The sequence below is a fragment of the Lissotriton vulgaris genome, chromosome 5 (assembly GCF_964263255.1).
Source record: "Lissotriton vulgaris chromosome 5, aLisVul1.2, whole genome shotgun sequence".
Taxonomy (NCBI): domain Eukaryota; kingdom Metazoa; phylum Chordata; class Amphibia; order Caudata; family Salamandridae; genus Lissotriton; species Lissotriton vulgaris.
The window spans coordinates 1,896,007,817-1,896,029,792 of NC_141693.1; the positions used below are offsets into that span (position 1 = coordinate 1,896,007,817).

Genomic DNA, 21,976 nt, shown 5'->3' on the forward strand with positions numbered 1-21,976 from the left:
TTACTCATGACTAGCAGAATCTCCGGGTTTTGCACTACCTTAGCCCATTTTAAGCGTCTCGTATCATTGGACAAGTTGCCTTGTACAAAATCTACACGTGGTGGCATCCCATCAACATGCTTAATGTCTAGAAGCCACTTAGTGACTAAAAGTGGGTTGTGGTCACTTTCAGGCAGTGCTTCTACCGCCATGTCTACCAAATTCGATCAGAGCTCCTTATTTATGATAACACAGTCAATTCGACTAGAACAGAGCCCGCAGTTACATGTTCTGGCGACCCTGTTTTGTCTGATACTGTACGGCCATTTGCTGCCCTCAGCCCATGCTCCAGACAGAGTACTTTCATTTGGAGTGCTGCACTGGTCCACTTTTTTATGGGAGGAAGTTCCAGGCGTGGCATCAGCCACTGGTCATCTTCCTCTGTGCTAAAATTCATGTCCTCACAATCAAGAGGTTTGTAGGTACAATTGAAATCCCCGGCTATAATAATGTTCGCGTGACCTCTGTGGTTCGTTAAAAAATCATCTAATTTGGCTATAGTTTCTGAGGCCTTCGCACCTGGATGAACCCTAGAATAGACATTGATAATCAAGACATCCCTTCAATCGCCCAATTTTAGCTTGACAATAAGAATATCCAGAGATTCAATGACTATCTCCTCTATCCTAATAACCTGGGTCTGCCTAACCCACAATGTCAGAACCCCCATCGGTCTGCCCCGTTCATCCTGTACAGCTGGTTAGGATATATTGATATAGCCCTCACAAAATACCCTGTCCACTGCCCACGTCTCTTTGAAACAAATTATGTCAACGTTCTCAATGAAGGAAATCCATTCAATACATGCAACTTTACTGACAAGCCCCGCAATGTTCCACAAAGCTAGCTTAATACCAGTACTAGGTTCAGTAAAAGCACCACTGTGACTTGGCGTTCCTTGAACAGGGTTCAACATACTGGGTGCTGGGACCTCATCATTGGTGTTTTGCAGAGAGGCCTTGCCAAAATCCTGTGCCCTACCCATAATGGAAGGGGCCAGGTTAGTTGTTAGAGGAAGACACTGGGGTACATTTAAAACATCTTCACATCTACTGCAATCACCCACTTCTTGCAGGTCCCCACAATTTCCACCCAATACAGAACTGAAATTATCAACTGTAGATGTCAAATCGAGTCAATCTATATCCTCCAAATTCACAAAACAATCGAACCTGTTGCGGTTTGGAACGGAATACTCATACATTTCCTGAGTGTGTGTCAGTAAATTACAATCAACCCCACCCCTTATTAATTGAGTGGAGTTTTGATTAAAAAAAATCCAGGGGCAAGAAATTAATGCCTTCCCTCTTAAGATACCTTGATCCAGCCCGATGTAATATAGTTTTTACCAAAAGAGGGGTCCCACAAGTATCAATTTACAATTTACAATAAAGTTCACCACCACGCAGTCTCCGCTACTGGATTTCCTGGATTTGCCAACCCAAGACACTCTGTGTGCCATTTTGAAACCCCTAAAGAGGTGTACCCCCAACCCAGTTTTAGCATTTACGAGATGAAGGGCCTTATTCCTAAGAGAGACCCAATGTTCTACATGTCCCGGTTGGAGGGGGGTACATTTTTAAGTATAATAGTATATGGTGTGGCCTCTGGGGATAAGTCGAGACTGTCGTTCCGGGTGTGCACGTCCCGGGCAGCCTGCGGCAACCTCCTACTAGGGACCCCTGGTCGATCTATCCTCGGTTGGGCTGTAACGTCCTGGACTGATTCGTTACTCATTCTTGGTAGCGTTACTTGGGTAGGATTTAAAGCAGCCACGCAGGGGTCATTAAGGAGAGGGTTAGACGGAAATGAGACTGACACTGCCTTACCAACTGGTGCGACAGCGCCACTAGACAAACCGTCAATCGGACTACATGTTAACAGTGTTAATTGGTGCTCGATGTTACTCAGTCTTAGGGTAATGGCTTCAAGTTTTCACAGCTTAGGGTTCCAGGGCCGCCAGTAGGTTAGACTCTAGTTTAGTAAGGAGCCTATCCTCCAAATCACTGGGCAGCTGGTTAGAACTAACCTGGGAACAACTGGTTACAGAATTGGGAACCTTGGGAGTAATGCCCTCTAATGAACCACCTTTCTTTCCAAGAGCAACCCCTCTTATTTTCGCCACTTTGCTAGCCTGGTGCGTAGTAAGTGGCATGCCCCCGCCTTTCTTTTCTTGCTAGAGACTGTAGCCTCAACCCCCCCCCCCCTTGTTTGCCTTGACGCTGCTGACTGGTAAGAACTTTCTCAGGGGACAAGGTAGTGACCATTGGATCAATGGCTGGGGTGGAAAGAGCCAAAATAGAGGTCACAGGGAAACCAGAAATAGATTGTGACAACAGTTCAGCTGGATTGACCAAATTTGGCTGAGGACAGGCTACAGGAGCTCCAATAGAGACTCTACAGGGATCTAGGGACAGCCTCATTTGGGTGAGCTCAATCTCGTGTATTAAGGACAGATTCCGCTCTAACCAAGAAAGCGTCAAGTGTTCCAACTACCCCCAAGCCCCCCATTCCCTTATGATTTGTCTTGCTCATTCTTGTATCTAGATCGCAAATCCCTACTATCAAAGAGAGTATGTGAATAAGGGAAATCACAGCTGAACAGAAATGAACTTAATAACAGTCACTAACCAAGTCCTTATGAGATCCACTAGGCGTAGTGAAAGGGGGGTGGCCCAGGCCAGCCTTCTCCTGGTTACGACCGGCTCAGACGGGCCCGCCCTTGGTCCGGGCTTCGTCCCGGCGCCGTCCCCGCGTGCGTCCCACGATGCGGAAGACTAGTGCATTTTTAGCAAGAGAACTTGTGTTAAAGAGGGGGCAAGCAACTTGTGTTACTCTCGTTTCAGGAAGTTTGTTTGTGAAGTTCAAGCGTCTGGCATGTGGCAAAGATAGATGGTGAAACATATGGCCGCAAGTAGTACAGCGTAGTGGGCCCTTACTCAACTTTGGATCATAGCAAGCTCCGGGGTCTATTCCTTTAAAAAAGTTTAATTTAGCGCTGGCTAGACCCGGAGGTATCAGAGCACTTTGCATGAGCATCAGATCATAGTTGCAGGTTACATTTCTCTGGAGTAGTGGGTTCTGGGCATACCAGGGGAATCTGGGTGAAAACTAGCATAGTGGCTGGCGCTGTGTGCGATCCGGGTGAAGATGTGCTTGCCTTTGGTGCGCATGCGGCGCGGATGAGCTTTGTATTCCGGCATCTGGGGGTGGGATTGAGGGTGTGAGGGCACGTGTCTGCTGTCGTAAAGGGCGGGTGCTGAAGAAGAAAATTGGTGAGGTTCAAATAAATGCTAAACGGGGGGTCCAGCTACCCTGGCTGCGCTCACAAGCTCCCTTGTGAGTCGCAGGTACTGTTAGAAAAACGAAAGCTAAAATAATGGAGAAAATGGAAACAATAAAAGGAATTAAAAGTACCTTACCGGGATGGCAGCAGAATCCAAAGCCAGGCAACTCCAGGGTAACTAGGACCCACAAGGAAAATAATTGAAAATGTAGTTTTAAAAGATCGAAACAGCCAGCCACTCAAAGATGGCGGCCAAAGTTGAAGCTGGGGCACCTCCCATGCACACTGGTTCTACAATGAAAAGAAACTGACACTTAGGGGTCCATTACGATGTCGGGCGGATCGGGTGGCGATCTGCCCGACATTCATGATCGCCCACCACCCATTTCCCCCTGTCATATTACTATGGAGGGGGGGGTACCGCGGCGGACGTAAACATCGTCCGCCGCTTTTCCGCCCCGGTCGCCTTGCGGCCGGGCGGAAAATGTTTAATATGCTGGCGGTGTCTATTAGACAATGCCAGCCATATTATGATGGGCTTTCAGACATGCCTTTGCAATGCCGCCACAGAAAGGCATGCGGAGACTCCTGGGTCTCCGGGACTCCGGAGAGTGGGGGGTACACATGGCGGCTACCTATGGTACCCCCCCGCATTTCAAAGTGCAACATGGTAGGCACCGCGCGGGGCCTGTCATGTTGTGCTTTGAAATGCACAACGTGGATTTTTACCATTGCGGCGGGCGGCGCTTTCAGCACCGCCCGCCGCAATGGTAAAAATACAGGATGCGCCCGCCAGTGTGGCGGATCCTTTGGCGGGCGGTCCCGTTTTGCACGGGGATGGTGGGCGGGCAAAGTCCTAATGGGGGCCTTAGTTTTTAGTGTCCACGTGGTTAGTGAAAGCTCAGTGCAATTATTTAGTAAATCATATTTGCAGCCAATATTTTTTTTTAAATAAAAGTGACCGAAGTGCATTTGCTTGCATTAGGTCAGATTTACAACTTTCAGGAAGTAGTAAATTCATGTATATTTGTTTATGCGAAAATCAGCTGAGCAGTTGCAAATTAACTTTCCCTACACCCTCTATTTCCCGCATGGAAGAAGTGTACTTCTTCCTTTTTCAGGAGAAAATTTCTAACCTTTTCCCATGTGGGAAAAGATTGGAGAGGAGTTGGGGAATACCCACAACCATGCATTTGAAGGTGTGCGCAGACTCGCAGGAAATTCCACTACCACTTCTTTCCTATTGCGAGAATGTATGGCCCTGATTACGAGTTATATGATACTGACTGGGGTGTATATCTGTACTCCTAAAAACAGTCCTGTACGGTAACACCAATTTTTTTTTGTAAATGCATTTGATTGTTATTCGCAAACAAGGTGAGCATCGTGTATAATAACATACAGGTAGTTTTATCAACATTTTACAATGCATTAAATGACACTCTGAGCTCGCCGGGACAAACTTTAACCTCCCCTCTCCCCCAAACCCCCCACCCTCTGTCAGTGCGCCTGCAACCAAAACATAAGAAGCTCATCTTACATGGGTACCTTCCATAAATTATAAATTCTCCTCAGTAGGTGATGCAAAGGGGACATTTTCTCAAGACAAACCCATTGTGAAAAACTCTATCCATCCCTCCTGCTCTAGGTTCGGGTCCAGTTGGCTATGCGTCCCTAATCCATATCTTTCTCTCCCTCACTTGAACCCTCTGCAGGGGTCTGGAGCGCTGTTACCAAAGCCTCCCAAGCTCTAGCCACTGCTAGGGATCTATCATTATCTAATCGCCTGGCTTGCTGTAGTCGGAGCCTGTGCCCTCAGCCTGTGCCCATCGTAGTAGATTCGCCTTCCACCTCAGATAACTAGGGCCTACGTTCGATTTCCAATGCATGGTAAGTTCTCTCTTGGCCAGAATCAAACCTAGGTCATAGAATTTGCTAGTAACTTTCGTCCGGGGGTATGTGGGAACCATAATAACAAACAGGTTCCCATGTCCGCCTCTAACTGCCTGCCTGTTACAGTATTCAAACAATCCACTACTGCCGTCCAGTAGTTTGTCAGGCTTGGACATGACCAAAACATGTGGGAGAAATCAGCTCCATCGACTCTACACCTTGGGCATTGTAAGGGAGCGCCGCCAAAATATTGCGAGATCTTAATCGGAGTTAAGTATGCCCGATGTAACGTAAAAAACTGAACTAGTTGAAATCTAACGTTCCTAGTACCCTTCCAGGCGCGTCGAATCAACTGGGGCCACGTAGTCCCAGGAATGGGTTTTCCGATATCTGCTTCCCATTTACTTCGCAAACCCTCCAGAGGCAACAAAGTTTTTGTCGATAGCCTCCTATAGAGGCATGTCACAGCTTTGTAAGTACCAGCCACCATAACCACGTATTGGCAGCCTAGAGAGGTCGGAGGCTCAGAGAGCCCCATACTCCATTGTTTCTGAATGTCAGCTATCAACGCGGCATGAAGTAAATAATCTCCCCTCGGGAGCCCGTAAGCGGTCTGCAAATCTTGAAAAGTCAGCAGGGCCCCATCTTTATATAAATCTCGAATCATATGCAGCCCTTCCCAAATAGCCTTGCCGTCGTGCGGGAGAGCCGTACACATTCCCAGAGAAATCTCTGGGGCATACGGATGAGTGGTACCCCATCGTTTGTGACTCCGATTCCAGCGGAGACGAATGGTACGTTCTTCAAGTGTGAGTTGTTCTAAGTCTATCTTCTGGCGCAATACTATAAAAGAGAGTACATGTCTGGGAATTAGTCTGCCCTGCAGTCCTTCCGGCCCCCTAAACTCCAGAGCCACTGCCTGCGTAAACCATTGCATTTGTGCTGCCAGGTAGTACCATTCAAAATCAGGGACCGCTAGGCCCCCCTCAGCCCTGGGATGCAGCAGGGTGGTCAAAGCGACTCGTCGCCTGCCCGATCCCCAGATGAATCCCGTGGTCAAGGAGCGAAGTTTCCGAAAAATCGACGCTGGGATCCATACCTGCAATGTGCGAAAAAAATACAATAGGCGAGGAAGCGGCACCATTTTCAGCAGAGCCACCCTCCCCGCCACCGAGAGAGGCAGGGTACGCCAAAACCCCATGTTACTCTGTAGGCTCCTGATCGCCCTTTTTCACATTGCCCTCCAACAGGTCTAGTTGAGAGTGATAAATATGGGTGCCCAAATACGGGAGACAGTGATGCTCCCAACGAAGGTTCCCGGTGATCTGGGGTGCATCCTCTCTGGGGGTCATTGGGAAAAGGCAGGGCTTTCCCCAGTTGACCTTCAGTCCCGAGAGTTGACCAAAATTATGAAGCAGGAGTTTAGCTCCGTGTAGTGAGTCGTTTATATCCGCCAAGAACATCAGCAGATCGTCTGCGTACAGAGATATATATTGGGTCTCACTCCTCAGAGTCAAACCTTTGTACGCCTGACCCATCCGAGCATGAGATGCTAAGGGCGCTATGGCCAAGGCAAACAAGAGGGGGGGCCGCGAACCCCCTTGGCGCGTCCCACGGCCCACCTGATACGAGGCTGATATCGTGGCTCCCGTTTTCACTCTAGCCGTAGCTGCATTATAGAGCAATATAGTCCATTTCACAAACCGGTCACCCAATCCAAACGCCTTCAAAACTCGGAATAGGTATGGCCATTCAACACTGACGAAGGCCTTTTCAATATCGATTGAAAGCACAGCAGCCTCTGGGAGCCCTTCGAAATCTTCCCGCATGATCCGAATGAGCCGGCGTATACATGTCACCGTGGTGCGCTGGGGAATGAAACCGGCTTGATCCGGATGAATCAGGGCCCTCATGTGCGTTAGGAGTCTCATCACCAGGATCTTGCTCAAAATTTTATAGTCAACTGTAAGCATGGATAATGGTCGATAAGCTGAGCGAGAGCTGGCATCCACCCCACGCTTTAACAACGGGATTATAAGTGCCTCCCGGGCAGTCGCAGGCAATACACCGGTGTCCCAAGCTTCTCTGTAAATAGCTTGCAATCGTGGGGCAAGTATTTCTGCGTATGCTGCGTAAAACTAGATTGGTAAACCGTCCGCACCAGGAGTTTTACGGCGAGCCATATGCTTGATCGCTGTACGAATCTGACCCTCCGTTATCTCTTCTCCTAAGCTATCCGCCAGTTCCGGATCTAGGCGCGGCAGTTGAGCAGCAGCTAGGAAACCATCAAGATCTCCAGGTATGTCCGGCATCTCACTCCTATAGAGGTGTTCATAGTAGGCGAAGAATTGGTCATTAATTTCTTTCTGGGAATATACCAAACGGCCCTCCACAGTAGACAGGGACAAAATCGGGGGGTGCCGCGGGCGGCAGGATTAGCCAGCCAGGTTAGCAGGGAGCCCACCTTATCCCGCTCAGCATGAGTCCGAATGAGGTATTCCTTATGGTCAAAACAGCAGAGTCTCTCCATTTGTGCCGCGACCTCCTCACGTGCAGCCGAAACCGCTTCGTGAGACCCCGAATCTGCGTGGCTGGCCCGCTCTGCTTGACATAATCGATCTTCGCAAGATCCTGCAGCAGAGTCTTGCGAGCCCCCGCTGTGGATGAGATACAAACTCCCCGAATCACCGCCTTAAAGGCATCCCATTCCCTTGATGCCGTCCCCTCATTTTCAGCAAAGTAACGCTCCACACCTTCCTGCATTCCCGATTAAAAAAACGGAGTCCTCTAACGCCAGCGGGTTCAAACGCCAGGTGGGAATCGCCTGACGCTGCCTAGTCCATTGGACCACCACCAAACAGGGATTATGGTCAGAGATTGTTCTCGCCAGGTACTCACTATGGCGGGCCAAACCCTGGACATCTGGTGAGCATTAAATGATGTCTAGTCGGTCATGTAGGGCCTGTGGTGTGGAATAAAATGAATAGTCTCTCTCAGCAGGGTGGTGTGTCCACCATGTGTCAACCAGACCCCACATGTCTTGCCAATCTCGTCTCCCCTTTGCTATCTTATGGACTGTGGACTGAGCTAGTGGTGGGTGTGACCTATCCAGCTCCACATCAACAACAGAGTTAAAGTCCCCCCAAGTAGGATTGTGCCAGCCAAGACGGTTGCCAGTTTTCTTGATAAGCGTGCAAAAAAGGCAGCCTGCTCCACATTCGGGGCGTAAACACCACATAGCGTCAAGTCCCTCCCATCTAGTCGGCCCTGCACTGCCACAAACCTCCCTTCGGGATCCACCATTGTAGTCAGGGGTTGGAATGGAACTCCCGCTCTCACCCATATCAGAACCAGATGATGTCGCATCATCCGATCCCCTCCGAGACCCGGAGTCCACTGCAGAAGTAGAGGTCACCGCCCTGGAAATAGTGGAAACCGCCTTGAGGGCCTCCTTCAATCCAGTTCCGTTTGCGACTCAGAGGGCATCCACGCCGGTTGTCTTTTGTTCCGTCGGCTCCACCTAGGATTAGGTACAGTGTTCTGTAGCTCCCCAGTTGCCGTGTAAGCATCCGTCCCGGCCTTGTAAGACTCCAACCAGTTCCACACTTCCAAAGGAGTGTTATAGAAGGAGGATTTGGCATCCATCATTATCCGTATGCGGGCTGGAAACAAGAGCGAGTATCGGATACCCTCCTCTCGAAGAGCTTTCTTCACTGCTAAAAACGAGGAGCGGTGGCGTTGTACCTCAAAAGAGTAGTCGGGGTAGATGGAAACACGCGCATTGTCTACTTGGTAGGGCCCCATCGCTCGCGCTCTCTGCAGGATCATGTCTCTATCTTTGTAGTGCAGAAGGCGCGCTACAACTGGTCGAGGGGGTCACCCTGGTGCCGGGGGATGGGCCGGGACCCGGTGAGCCCGCTCCAGTGTGTAAAATTGAGTCAGCCCCTCAGGAGCAACCACCTCGCGTAGCCAGGTTTCCAGGTAGCTCACCATGTCAATCCCCTCTGTTTTTTCTGGCAAACCCACCACGCGTATATTATTACGCCGGTTGTGGCCCTCTGCGTCCTCAGCCCTTTTTAGGTCTCGCCTGTCGATGCGCATGCGCATCGAGCAAGCGAGAGTATTGCGACTTATCCACTCTTTATCCACACTGCAAGGAATCGCCACGATCGTGGCGATTCCTTGCAGTGCCCGTGACTTTTAAGCTCAATGCGCATGCGCATTGAGCTTATGCGCATGCGCATTGAGTTTAAAAGCGCGTGCACGTCCGTCTTTGTTTACCCGCTCCGCCCCCTCCCCTTCCCGCCGTGTCGCATTTCTCCTCCCCCTCCCCTCCCTCCGTCTTGTTTTCTTATGGAGGACAATCCCGTCCACCATGTTGAGCGGCGTGGGTCAGGGCCATTATCACAACAAGCGGATGCAACCCGGACAGCTGACTGTGCAGCGGCTTAGTTTCTCAAACCCGTTGTACTTGCGGATCTGTTTTATTATTTGTCAACTTGTGTTTATGTTTGAATCAGCGCGATCAACACAAACACTCCTCACTTCCACCAGATGGTTGCCACGGAGACCCTAGGGTCATTTTCTTCCCTTTAAACCGATTGGACGCTCAATTCGGATTACAAGCACCAATCTACCGGATTGGTTGACTAACCACTGCGTCATTCACGTCTGCGTCATGGCGCTTTCAGTTCAGCCGAGCCCTTGATTGATCGGGACGTGTTTAAAACTACTCCGGTATGCTCGCATATACATCCACGGGATCCGGCATTACGAGGAACTATACAGGTACCAAGCGGGTGCCTGGCAGTGAAGGCGTGAGTCCTGATATTCAACCACGAGCTAAGTACTTTCTTAAAGCCGAGGCTTGAATATTTAACTTTAGCCTTATTTTCTCTCTCCTATAGGGTGTGCCGTTTTGCCCCCACCCCCCTCCCGTGACACATAGTGTAACAAGTGATTACACCCTCTGTAAGATATTTCTTCAATATATTTTTTTTAATTGACCTAGACGTGCCCAGCAGCACCGAGTGTTTGTCCAAACGTTTTTAGCATCTAAACTCCATAGACCACCGGCTATTGCTAAATGCTATTTTGGGCATACAGGGCACTACAGCCCTTAGTAACAGCATACATCTATGACGTTTACAGACCACCGGCTACTGCTATACGCTATATTGGGTATACAGGGCACTACAGCCCTTAGCAAAATCTTTTTCTGATTTAAATACTTGCAGAAATAATAAGTGCACAAGATCACATATAGTAGCACGTTAGATCAGCGTTACCGCCTAAAGTGCACTACGAGCCAGACCGCAAGATTCACAGATTTGTTAGATACTGTGTTATGGTTGTGCTGAGACGAAGGAAACCTCAATGCCTCGTTCGCATTTCTCATCCCCCCTCCCCTCTCCTCCGTCCGTCTTCGACCTAATACTCCGCCCTGCAAGAACCCCCCGACCACCCCATAAGGTTTAATCAGGGGAAACCTCGCCTGCTGCACTGAATCTACCCACGCACGACAGCGCTCACAAACAGTCAACTGGTGCGATGTGCGCCACTCCTTCCACACGCCTCCAAACTGTATTCAGCTTCCGATAAGTTGAGGATTAGCATGAGGGCAAAAATTGCTCCGTACGTCTGCGGATACTACATCAATGCCAGAAGTCTTCAGGTCTCTCCTTCTGACACCATGCGACTTGCATGATGAACAGGTCAGCAGGGCAAGATAACCATCAGCAGAAATCATATGATTATCCGGCTGAAGAAAGCTGCAGATGTTCATTCAGGTACGTGTTATTTCTATCGTGGAGAGGTTTCTGTATAAGTCGCAGCCACAATTATGTGGTAAGGACACCGACATAACCAGGTTCATGAATGTAATCATTTATTTTAGAGAAAAACCACCCGAGCTGCTGAGCGCCCAAGCACCGCCAGCCTCGGACTCTCAAGTGCTTTGACTGCCTGAACCGACACTCTATAGAACTTTGACATTCACGCTGTCACGAGCAGGTGTGTGGAGTCTGGAATACTACACTATGTTTGATTTGTTGATTCATAATTCAACCAAAGATCTGGAGAACCCTGTTCACCCTTCTTATGTGAGCCTGAGGCAAGGGAAAGAGAGTCCGTACTTACCATCATTTTGTCTAGAAATGAAGGCATCATCATCCTTCCTCACAAACACGGGGCCCATCATTAGAGACATGGCCATTGTGAAAACTCATGAGGTTGATCTAAATCCAAAGGTGAAGGACAGGAACCGGGGGAGGGGGAGCAAGGGAACCTCAAACTTCTGATGCTTTAGGTAAGTGGTGACATACATTTTCGCAATTTAAAAAAAAAATACTCACCCTCAAACTTTCACCCTCAACACCTCACTCACACTCACTCTCACTCACCCTCACTCAGCATCAACTACTCCCCCTCACCCTCACTCACCCTCAACACCTCACCCTCCCTCACCCTCCACACCTCACCCTCACTCACCCTCAACCCCTCACCCTCACTCGCCCTCAACCCCTCACCCTCACTCACCCTCAACCCCTCACCCCCTCACCCTCAACCCCTCACCATCACTCACCCTCACTCACCCTCAACCCCTCACTCACCCTCACTCAGCGCAACCACAGCATCTTCACTAAATATATTTAATACACTTTAAGCTATTGGCAATATAAAATAAAATCCATTTTATTTACGTATTAATTATTGTTTTTTAAAGCCATTGATTTTTTTTATATCAATACATATAAGTCACATATAAGTCCCGTTAATACAAAACATGTTGCTTTACAAATGCTAGAGGTGTCACATTTAGAAAAATTATAACTATTGGCTTTGTAAAGAAGAAAGCTATTAATTTAGCTATTTAGAAAAAACAACACATAAATAAAAAACAAAAAAATAATTAACACCTATAGCTCAAACTTTCCTACTGCGAGACCTATTGCATTTCCAATGCTTGTTTCCAGTAGCTGTACTCTTCTCTGTAGGTCCCCCTGGGTGGCATCTGTCCAGCGTAGCTTCGGCTTGCATGACACGGTCCACCAGCTTCCCGTGGTCTGCTCGCAAGAGTCTCAATCCCGTGGACACCTGGGCGATGTCATGATGTAGGGCCTCCCTTGTGTCGGCAATGGCCTTCAGGATCTGTTCAATCTGGCGCTGCTGTAGCCCCACCAGATGTGGGGTCCTCAGACAGGCCCAGGTCCCGATCTCCGGGTAGGTCCGCCGCAGGGTCAGGGGGCATCGCGCCCGGCTTCAGGCGCAGTTTCCCCATTGTACCAACGTTCATGCAGTTCCCTGGCCCTGCGTCCGCGAACGTCCCTCCACCAATACAGGTTCACCAGGAGCACCCTTCTACAGCAACAGTTCGTACCTCTGATCACAGAGGCGATAGGGCCTCTCCCAACAGCAGATTCCACGCTGTCGCGCCGGATGTCCCTCAGGGCTCCAAGGTGGTCATAGTCGGCCCCGCTCGCCGGGCGTCCCAGGAAATCTCCGGACCGCTCCAGGCCCCTGAGGACCCGCAGAGCCCCCAGAAGTAGAAGCAAGGATGACCAAGAGGTGCCCGTGATCGTGCCAATACTAGTCAATCATCTGCGCTGTAAGTAGGATGTGGTGGCGAGCTATAGTCTATCCTCCAGCTGTGCAGGTGGGCCTGCGCTATGCAGTCGGGGCTCCAGTATTCACAACATCGATGTCCACCCGGGCGCAGGGCCCAGTGATTGCTTTTCGTCAATAGTGTCCCTTGGCAGAAGAGGTGGATCTCCGTCAGCACCCCTGGATCCCTCGCTGCCGGTACGCGAACTGTCGAGGGTTACCAACAGACTGCCCCACTCCTCAACCGGGGCCGCAGGGACCAGCATTAGAGCAACGGGGCGGAACCTGTGCCTCCCACACACGGTGCCCGCCGGCACCCTGGGTCAGCAGGTAGGACCGCCTGCAGGCGGGGCAGCCGATCAACACCGCCAGTTAGGCCCCTGCTTGATCACGGCCAGGGCCTAGGCCGAATGCTCCAGCTCGTGGAGGTGCGCAGCGCTAACCCGCAACGGCATCAGTGGGGGCCCTCTGCGTTATAGCCTGTCTCCACTACCAGTCCGCTCGCTCTGGTCCCAGGGGTCGACTGGCTGCTGGTGGTATCCGCATCTACCAGGGCTTAGCAGGTCGCCCCGCAACCTCACCTTGAGGTCTGAGCGTCTCAGGAATGCAACGTTCCAAATTTCGTCGGTACACCGGCTGCTGCCGCAAGTTGGGGCCGGCTCGCTCGCACTCCGGCCCGGCCAACTGCGCACTCAATGCCGGGGATGAGCCTGGTTGTGTAGGCCACAGAAAGATGGCCGTCCCCCGACTGATGGACTCCTCGGCGGTTCGGCGTTTCGCCGCTGCAGGTCGGCACTCGCCACAGCGGACGGCTCCCCAGGGGCTAAGCAGCTGGAGGCGATGATGGCAAGCCCTCTAGGGACAGCAGGGCAAAATTAAGCAGGATAAAACTAGAGGTGGGCACGGAGCTTCGTGCTCACGCGTCCATTCCAGTTGGTGGCCAAGCCAACGCCCCTGTGTGGTAACACCAATTATGAGTTTATCCATATAGAATGGAGAATAACTGTTGCTGACTTGGTTTTAGCGGATGAAATTCGGCATAGCCTCTTCTTTTCTGTGGGGATTATCTCACATGTACCAACTATTTTAACAGGTGGCTTATATGAGCAGGGATTGCTTTGGAGCAAGGGGGAAGAGGTAGAATGGATGGCAGGTTGGGTGGGCCATGGGAGACTATCGTCAAGCAGGGGGGCATTTTATGCTCCTCTTGTGCCATGACCGAGAGTTCGATAGCAGCTGGAAAACAAGTCCAGACTGTAATGTTGTTTGTTTTCAAACCAATTTTAGTGGCAAATTTTCCGGCTGCTAAAATTGGGTCCTTTGTTCCTTGAGCAGGTATTTCTAAATGCAAAAACAACAGGCCCCGCATGGGTGAGCACAACCGAATTCCTTATGGGGATTCCCATCAACTCCTAATCCTATGTAGATTTTCTGAATAATGGCAAAATCAGAACCTTGCAAAAGTTCAAACCCTGATATAATATAAGCCCTAACCTAATCAGACAAGCAATTATCAGTGCTTTTTGAATAATGTGAATGTTGCCATAACTTGTCGCATCTCGCCATGGTGCAGAAAAGGACAAGTTGATTTTTTACAGGATGGGTCAGGGGTCTTCAAACTGGGGGAGCGAGCTCGCCTATGGGGCCCTTAATTGATCCCAGGGGGGGCGCCAGGCTCTGGTTAAATAAAGCATAATGCTGATAGCAGTGCTTTGTTGCTTTGTTTTAAGCTTAAAACAAATGATCAGCAGTAACCCACTCTGTAATGGGCCATTACTAACATAGTTTGCCATTTATATTTCGCTGGGAGTATTTGTCAAAAGGTAAAGGACTCCAAATATTCTTCAAACCTCCCCGCCCCCATTTTGAATAATCACACTGTGATTAATTTTTTCATGTTAGTAAGGCCTCGCTAACCAGAAAAGTATGTTTGACAATCATGTATTTGATTGCATTTTTAAAAGGTTTAACATAACTGTAATGTTTACATAATGTCTAGACATATTTAAACATTTCAGATTTAATAGACTAATTGTGAAAACATCCAATGAGTAGGTATTTTACAAAATTCCACACCCCTGTGTAAGTCTCTCAACCTCTTGAAGGATAGTTGCACAATATCTTTTCGGCTTTTAAAATATAGACTTTCTTCTTTTTAGGAGAAGTTTCAGAGTTATCTAGTCTGTTTGAAGAAAAAGCTTCAGGAGAGCCTTGAACTGCATGGCAAAGAAGATATGAAAGTGACACAACTAGAGGTAAGAGACCAGTAATTGATATAGTAGCATCATAGAGCGAGGACTCCAAACATGATATCACTTTATCGGTTTAAAGGGCGACCATAACATTCACCTCTTGCAAGGGTCAGCCATACCTGGGTTCCATGCCTGGGTTAAGGGCATCCTGACGGCGCTTTGCAGCTATCACCAGCACCTGCATCTTCCTTACACATAAAGTCACTCTAAGGACCCAGGGGTTTGCCAGAGTTATTGTTTGGATGTGTGTAAAGATGATTAACTCCCAGGCCTTAACCATATCCCTGATTTATGTATAGCTACCTTCTTACAGGATTTGACCACAGTGCAGAATGTTGTTTAAGTGCATACGTGTTGAGAATCTTAAAGAAGTGTCTTAATGCAGTCTCCAGTTTCCCTCCTCATCTTTGGTGTATTTTCTGCGTTTATATTTTGACAGCGGTCATTCAGAAGGCCTGCATTGCTCCAGCTTCCGCTGTAACCTCCCTTCATTACATCCAAGGCTTGTTGTTGATTCTGAGCAGAGCTGGAATTTCAAAAGTTGATTCCCACCGTCCTGTGGTGTAAATTCCCCCATGGGTGCTAACGAAGGGAGGTGGACAATTGTACAACCGAATTGACATATTTGATATTTTCATCTTTTACAAAAGGTTGCCATTCAGGACATACTCCCACGCTCCGCCCCCCCCCCCCCCCACTATCCATTTATGGACAGATGGACTTATGCGCAGCGTCCACGCGCAGCGGTCGCGCCGAAGGTGCGCCAAACGTAAGCCCGTCTACGCCAAGCCCGCGCCCAGCGCAAGACCCCCTGGCCCCCGTCCCACCCACCCCACCCGCATTACATACGACGCCTCCACCCTCTCATCCCTAAACCCCGGTCGACTCCCCAACTGCGCCCAAGCCGCTCCTGGACACACCCATGGACCCTTCGCATGCAACTCCTGCAAATATGACGGCACCAAGATCAACTCCTCATCCACTAACACCAAACAGAGATCTGACACCAACCACCTAAAATGCATCCTGCTCAACACCCGCTCGATCCACAGACACGCCATCGACCTTTGGAACCTACTAGACACCATCTCCCCGGACGTCGCCTTCCTAACAGAAACATGGATGAACGCCTCCTCAGCCCCAGACATCACCATTGCCATCCCGGAAGGCTACAAGATCATCCGAAAAGACCGTACTAACCAGACAGGAGGTGGCATCGCAATCGTCCATAGGAATTCCATCCGCATCTCAACCAGCTCAGACGCCAACCTCGCTAACGCCGAACACCTTCACTTTCAAATCCACACCGACCCCAAGACCACACTCAGAGGCACCCTCCTCTACAGACCACCAGGACCCCGTGCACAATTCTGTGAAGACATCACTGATTTTATCACCCCACACGCCCTCCCCTCCGAGAACTACATTCTATTGGGAGACCTCAATTTTCTCCTGGAAAAGAGCAACGACAGCAACACCACCACCCTTCTGGACAACCTCGCCAACCTCGGACTAAAACAACTTGTTAATACCCCCACTCACTACGCAGGTCACACACTCGACCCTATCTTCACTTCCAGCAAACATATCTCCTTCAGTCACACCACAACTCTCCATTGGACGGACCACAGCTGCGTTCACTTTGTCTACAAAAAGACCACAACCCACAACCATCCTCAACCTACTCTGCGAAGAAATTGAAATAAAATCACCATCGACCAGATCTCATCGCTTCTACAAAATCCCCCTGCCCATTCTTCGAACCCCAACCAAGCAGCCATTAACCTCACTCATTGGCTAACCAACAGCGCCGACAACCTAGCACCTTTGAAAAAACGTCAAATCAAACAAGGCAGCAAAAACGCCCCCTGGTTCAACGATGATCTTAAGAAATCCAAGAAACTCTGTCCCTCCTTTGAGAAGGCCTGGAAAAAAGACCCAAACACCAGCACCAGGGACGCCTTTAAAAACGCCACCCGCAAACACCACCAACTGATCCGGACTGCCAAGAAAGCCGCATTCAAAGACCGACTTGACAACAATGCCCACAACAGCAAGGAATTATTCAACATCATCAAAGAGTTTACCAACCCCGCTGCCAACTCCAACGACATCACTCCCTCTCAAGCCCTCTGCGACTCCCTAGCCTCGTTCTTCCACAACAAAATCGCTGACATCTACAACAGCTTCGACAACCAACCCGGAGACCAACCCACCCAACCTCCTGCCGTACCTTCACCCCCCTTGAACATCCTTAATGACTGGAACCCAATCTCCACTGAGGACACCATCCGCCTGATGAACTCTATCCACTCAGGATCCCCAACAGACCCATGCCCTCACCACATCTTCAACAAAGCAGACTCCATCATAGCACCACACCTCCGAGACGTCATCAACTGCTCACTCAACTCTGCCACCTTCCCGGAAAGCTGGAAACACGCCGAACTCAGCGCCCTTCTAAAAAAACCTACAGCTGACCCCACCGAACTCAAAAACTACCGCCCCATCTCGCTCCTTCCATTCCCGGCCAAAGTCATCGAGAAAGCTGTCAACAACCAGCTCGCCGCCTTCCTCGAAACCAACAAATCCCTCGACTCCTCACAGTCCGGATTCTGATCCAAACACAGCACTGAGACCGCACTCATCGCTGCAACAGACGACATTCGAACTCTACTGGACAATGGAGACACAGTCGCCCTTATCCTCCTCGACCTCTCCGCAGCCTTCGACACAGTCTGTCATAGCACCCTGTTACAACGCCTCAGCAACATCGGAATCCAAGGAAAAGCACTGGAATGGATCACCTCGTTCCTTGCCGGCAGAACTCAGAGAGTCCGCCTCCCACCATTCAAGTCAGAGGCCACTGAAGTCATTTGCGGCGTGCCACAAGGATCTTCACTCAGCCCCACCCTCTTCAACGTATACATGAGCCCCCTCGCGGCCATCGCACGCCAACACAACCTCAACATCATCTCCTACGCTGATGACACTCAACTGATCCTCTCACTCACCAAAGACCCTAACACCGCCAAAACCAACCTTCATGAAGGAATGAAAGAAGTAGCCGAGTGGATGAAACACAGCCGTCTGAAACTGAATTCAGACAAAACAGAAGTCCTTATCTTAGGTACCTCCCCCTCCGCCTGGGACGACTCTTGGTGGCTAGAGGCCCTTGGAAAAGCACCCATCCCGACGGACCACGCACGGAACCTGGGCGTCATCCTGGACTCCTCACTCTCGATGACCAGACAAGTCAACGCCGTCTCATCATCCTGCTTCAACATTCTTCGCATGCTCAAAAAAACATTTCGTTGGATCCCCACCGAAACTAGAAAAACGGTCACCCACGCACTGGTTACAAGCCGCCTGGACTACGGAAACACCCTATACGCCGGCACCACCGCAAAACTTCTGAATAAACTCCAACGCATCCAGAATGCATCAGCCAGACTCATACTAGACTTCCCGCGTAAAGACCACATCTCTGGTCATCTGAAAAACCTCCACTGGCTCCCCGTCAATAAGAGGATTACATTCCGCCTCCTAACCCACGCACACAAAGCACTTTACGAACTTGGACCCGAATGCCTCAACACACGACTTTCCTTCTACACCCCCTCCCGCCAGCTACGCTCTTCCAACCAAGCCCTTGCTGCTGTACCCCGCATCAACAAAACCACCATGGGAGGAAGACCCTTCTCCTACCTGGCGGCTAAAACCTGGAACTCACTTCCCATTCACCTTCGTCTCTCTCAGAACCACTTTGCATTCAGAAAGCAACTTAAAACTTGGATTTTCGACTTGTAATCCCCCACCCCTCTTCAAGCGCCTTGAGACCCTCTGGGTATGTAGCGCGCTATATAAATTACTTGACTTGACTTGACATACTTCCAGTGTGACCCACAATTATTTAAAGCACCAGAAGCCTCTTGTGCAAACACTTCCAACTCTCTGGTGGACTTAAATACGAGGTAATATGGAAGGCGTGAACTTATTGTTCTCTCCATTAAACTGGCTTAAAAAGAAAGTAAAATCTTAGCACTAGTTACCAAATTGGTAGCGTTTGGGACACAGGTTAATGCACATCTGTTTGGCGACTGTCTACAGCACACTGTCTACAAACACAGACTCCCTGTTTTTTTATGTTAACTCCTACACACAGTCAATAGCGCAATGTTGTTGACATTATACCTCTTTTTGCATAAACGCCCTATTATATGGAAGTGCATGACATTCGCTCCAGAGGCTTATTTTCCGGAACCTGACATAAGAGAACGGCAAGAATTGTGGCTCGGTAGCCACCGATACCATGAGGTCCATTGGCTGCTCCATTATTACAGAATTTTTAAACACTGAGGTATGTGCGCACACTCGTCCTCCAGATGATATAAATAGTGTTACATAGTTATGTCTGTAAATGGTTTCTCCCATGCAAATGTAAAAATGGGTTTTGAGAAATGTATTCTGTTTTACTTCTTGTTTGTAGGTTTATATCTAATGCCTAAATATTCCTCCTGATGAAGGATGGGAGGCACTTAAAACCTAATGAAGTGATCTTTAAATGAAACATCCAATTTATTGAAACTATTTTAATTTCAAGATATGTTTTTTATTTCTAAACTCCTAAAATAAAAGGAAGATTCCTGGGAAAACAACAACCAAACAATGAACAAGTAGTGTTGGAGTATTAGCGTTATAAAGGCACAACCCAACTGATAACCAGATTAACAGCAAGTTAAAGTATTTATTACTACTACTCTGTAGAGGGTGGCATGCACAAAATAACACCTTGTATTACACTTCACATATTGACTGCAAACGGTGTGTTTGACACTGTTTCACAAGCCACCGGAAAAAAAGTTTTCTTTTCTTTTTTTCCAGAGTTTTATATAGCGCGAACTTGACCCAAACTCGAATCTGGTATCAGAGCGATTTACATAGCACCAGTTACATTACATGAGGACACACATTCATTTTTGGTAGGCACGATGAGATTGAGTGATTTGGCCAGAATCACAGGAGGTTTAGCGTCATTACAGAGACTCGAACCCAGTTCCCCAGGTCCGAGGTCGAGCGCCTTAGCCGTTAGGCCATCTCCTCTCCCCTGATTATTGAAATGTTATTGTTGTTAAAGTCTAATATACCATACTTCCTTCAGGGTTCTCAACTGAGGAATGGTTTCTGAGGGCCACCATCATTGCTGGGTTCACTTCTGCTCCATTCTCAGAGGTAGTATCGCTGCAGAGCTGTGTAAAGTAGTATTTGTCCAGAAACTGCTTAAGATCTTACTCCTTCAGTTGCCTGAGGGCCTTCAGCATCTCTTCTTGAGTCTTTTTAAGGCACATCTGTACTTCAAGTAGGTTCATCTCATCCTCTGTATTCTTCATGAGTTTTTACAACATTGTTGATGCTCTTAATATCGAAGCTTGAAGACCCCCAAGAAGTAGCCGAATCTTGGTTTCACCTGATCTCCCTTCTTGATCCCCTCTTGGTATTACCTATCGCCCCCAACACTTAAAACCAGCTGCTTCCTGCCAGGTTGCCAAGGGCAATGTTCATGTGAAGAACTAGTCTGATGTTGTTCTGTTGTCCAGTGTGGTGTAGTCCAAGCATAATCTGATTTCTTTGTTTTTGTTGCTATGACAGTTGCTGAAGCACAGTGACTCACAAGACTATGTAATGCTCTCTGCTGCATGCATCCTAGATAGGCTTGTACGTCTGAGGCATAGCACCTTGGCCTCTTTTTCTTTATAAGAAGTCCCCCTTCAGTGCTTCTCTCAAATTAAATTTGCCTAACTGTAGATCCTGAGTTACCCACAATCATGAGCACTGGTATTGGTGAACTTCATCTGCCCATCCCTACATTACTTGCAGTAGCCCACTCTGACATTGAGAAAGCTAGAGAGACAGAGGCCTACAAGTTGTACACATGCAAACTTTGTCTTCTAGTAGTCCGCAACATGCATTGACTAGCAGCTCCAACTCCACTGTGACTTCCACGGACAGTGGAAAGCATCAGTAAAGGACAACAGGTGAGAAGGCATGGCACTGCCTGGGCTGCTCCTCACAAATGGCAAGACTGAAGATGGTGCATGGGAATGAGTGGAATGTACAAGCTTGAAACAGGAAAGGCAGCTCCGCATTGCTGAGAGTTAAGTTCTTGACATGGAAACTGAAGGATTTCTTGTAACCTAACTGTGTGTGTGTGTGTGTGTCTCTCTCTCTCTCTCTCTCTCTCTCTCTCTCTCTCTCTCTCTCTCTCTCTCTCTCTCTCTCTCTCTCTCTCTCTCAATAAAATGGGTATATAGTCCTATTTATTTTTCGTGCAAGTATCTATTATGTCTTTTAAAGAATGTGCCAAGAGCAATGAACTGTAGCTTCATGTATGCTGATTGGTAAATACACATAATATCGAAAAAAATATTGAATGGACAGAATATAGAGTGCAAATATAGAATGGACATAATATAAAATGGACATAATACAGTTGTTAATAATATCTAATTGCAGGTAAGTAATATCAACAGTCAAAATATCGGAATAGTAATTATTACCCCTAAGCTATCCACCGCTTTCCCTACTTTTCCACTCGCTGGAGTGGGAATTGTAAATTTTACCCTCCCACTATCCAATGCTTATGTAAAGAAAAATGTAGGTATTGTATATATTTTTTTGTAATTTTTACATTTTTAAATTAATTATAAGTATGTTTTAATTAATTGTATTGATTATTTAATTAAGTTAATATAACTTTTAACATATTTAAAAAAATTCGATATTTTTTACAAACTATATTTTAAACAACAATATTTTGTCATCAATAGTTTTGTACTTACTTGTTTGTAGATAGGGAGTCGATACTCTGTACTTCGATAGTTTGGTGTCGATATTCTGTCCATTC

At 48.4% G+C, this 21,976-nt stretch overlaps 1 protein-coding gene across 1 annotated transcript in view; it reads left to right on the forward strand.

The window, feature by feature from the left end:
• Positions 1 to 21,976, forward strand: part of LOC147717651 (E3 ubiquitin-protein ligase TRIM39-like) — a 169,917-nt gene that overhangs the window by 17,020 nt on the left and 130,921 nt on the right. The window contains exon 2 of the mRNA XM_086924438.1: positions 14,980 to 15,075. Within this exon, the coding sequence (XP_086780564.1) occupies positions 14,980 to 15,075 (96 nt within the window). The remainder of the gene's footprint in view (positions 1 to 14,979; positions 15,076 to 21,976) is intronic.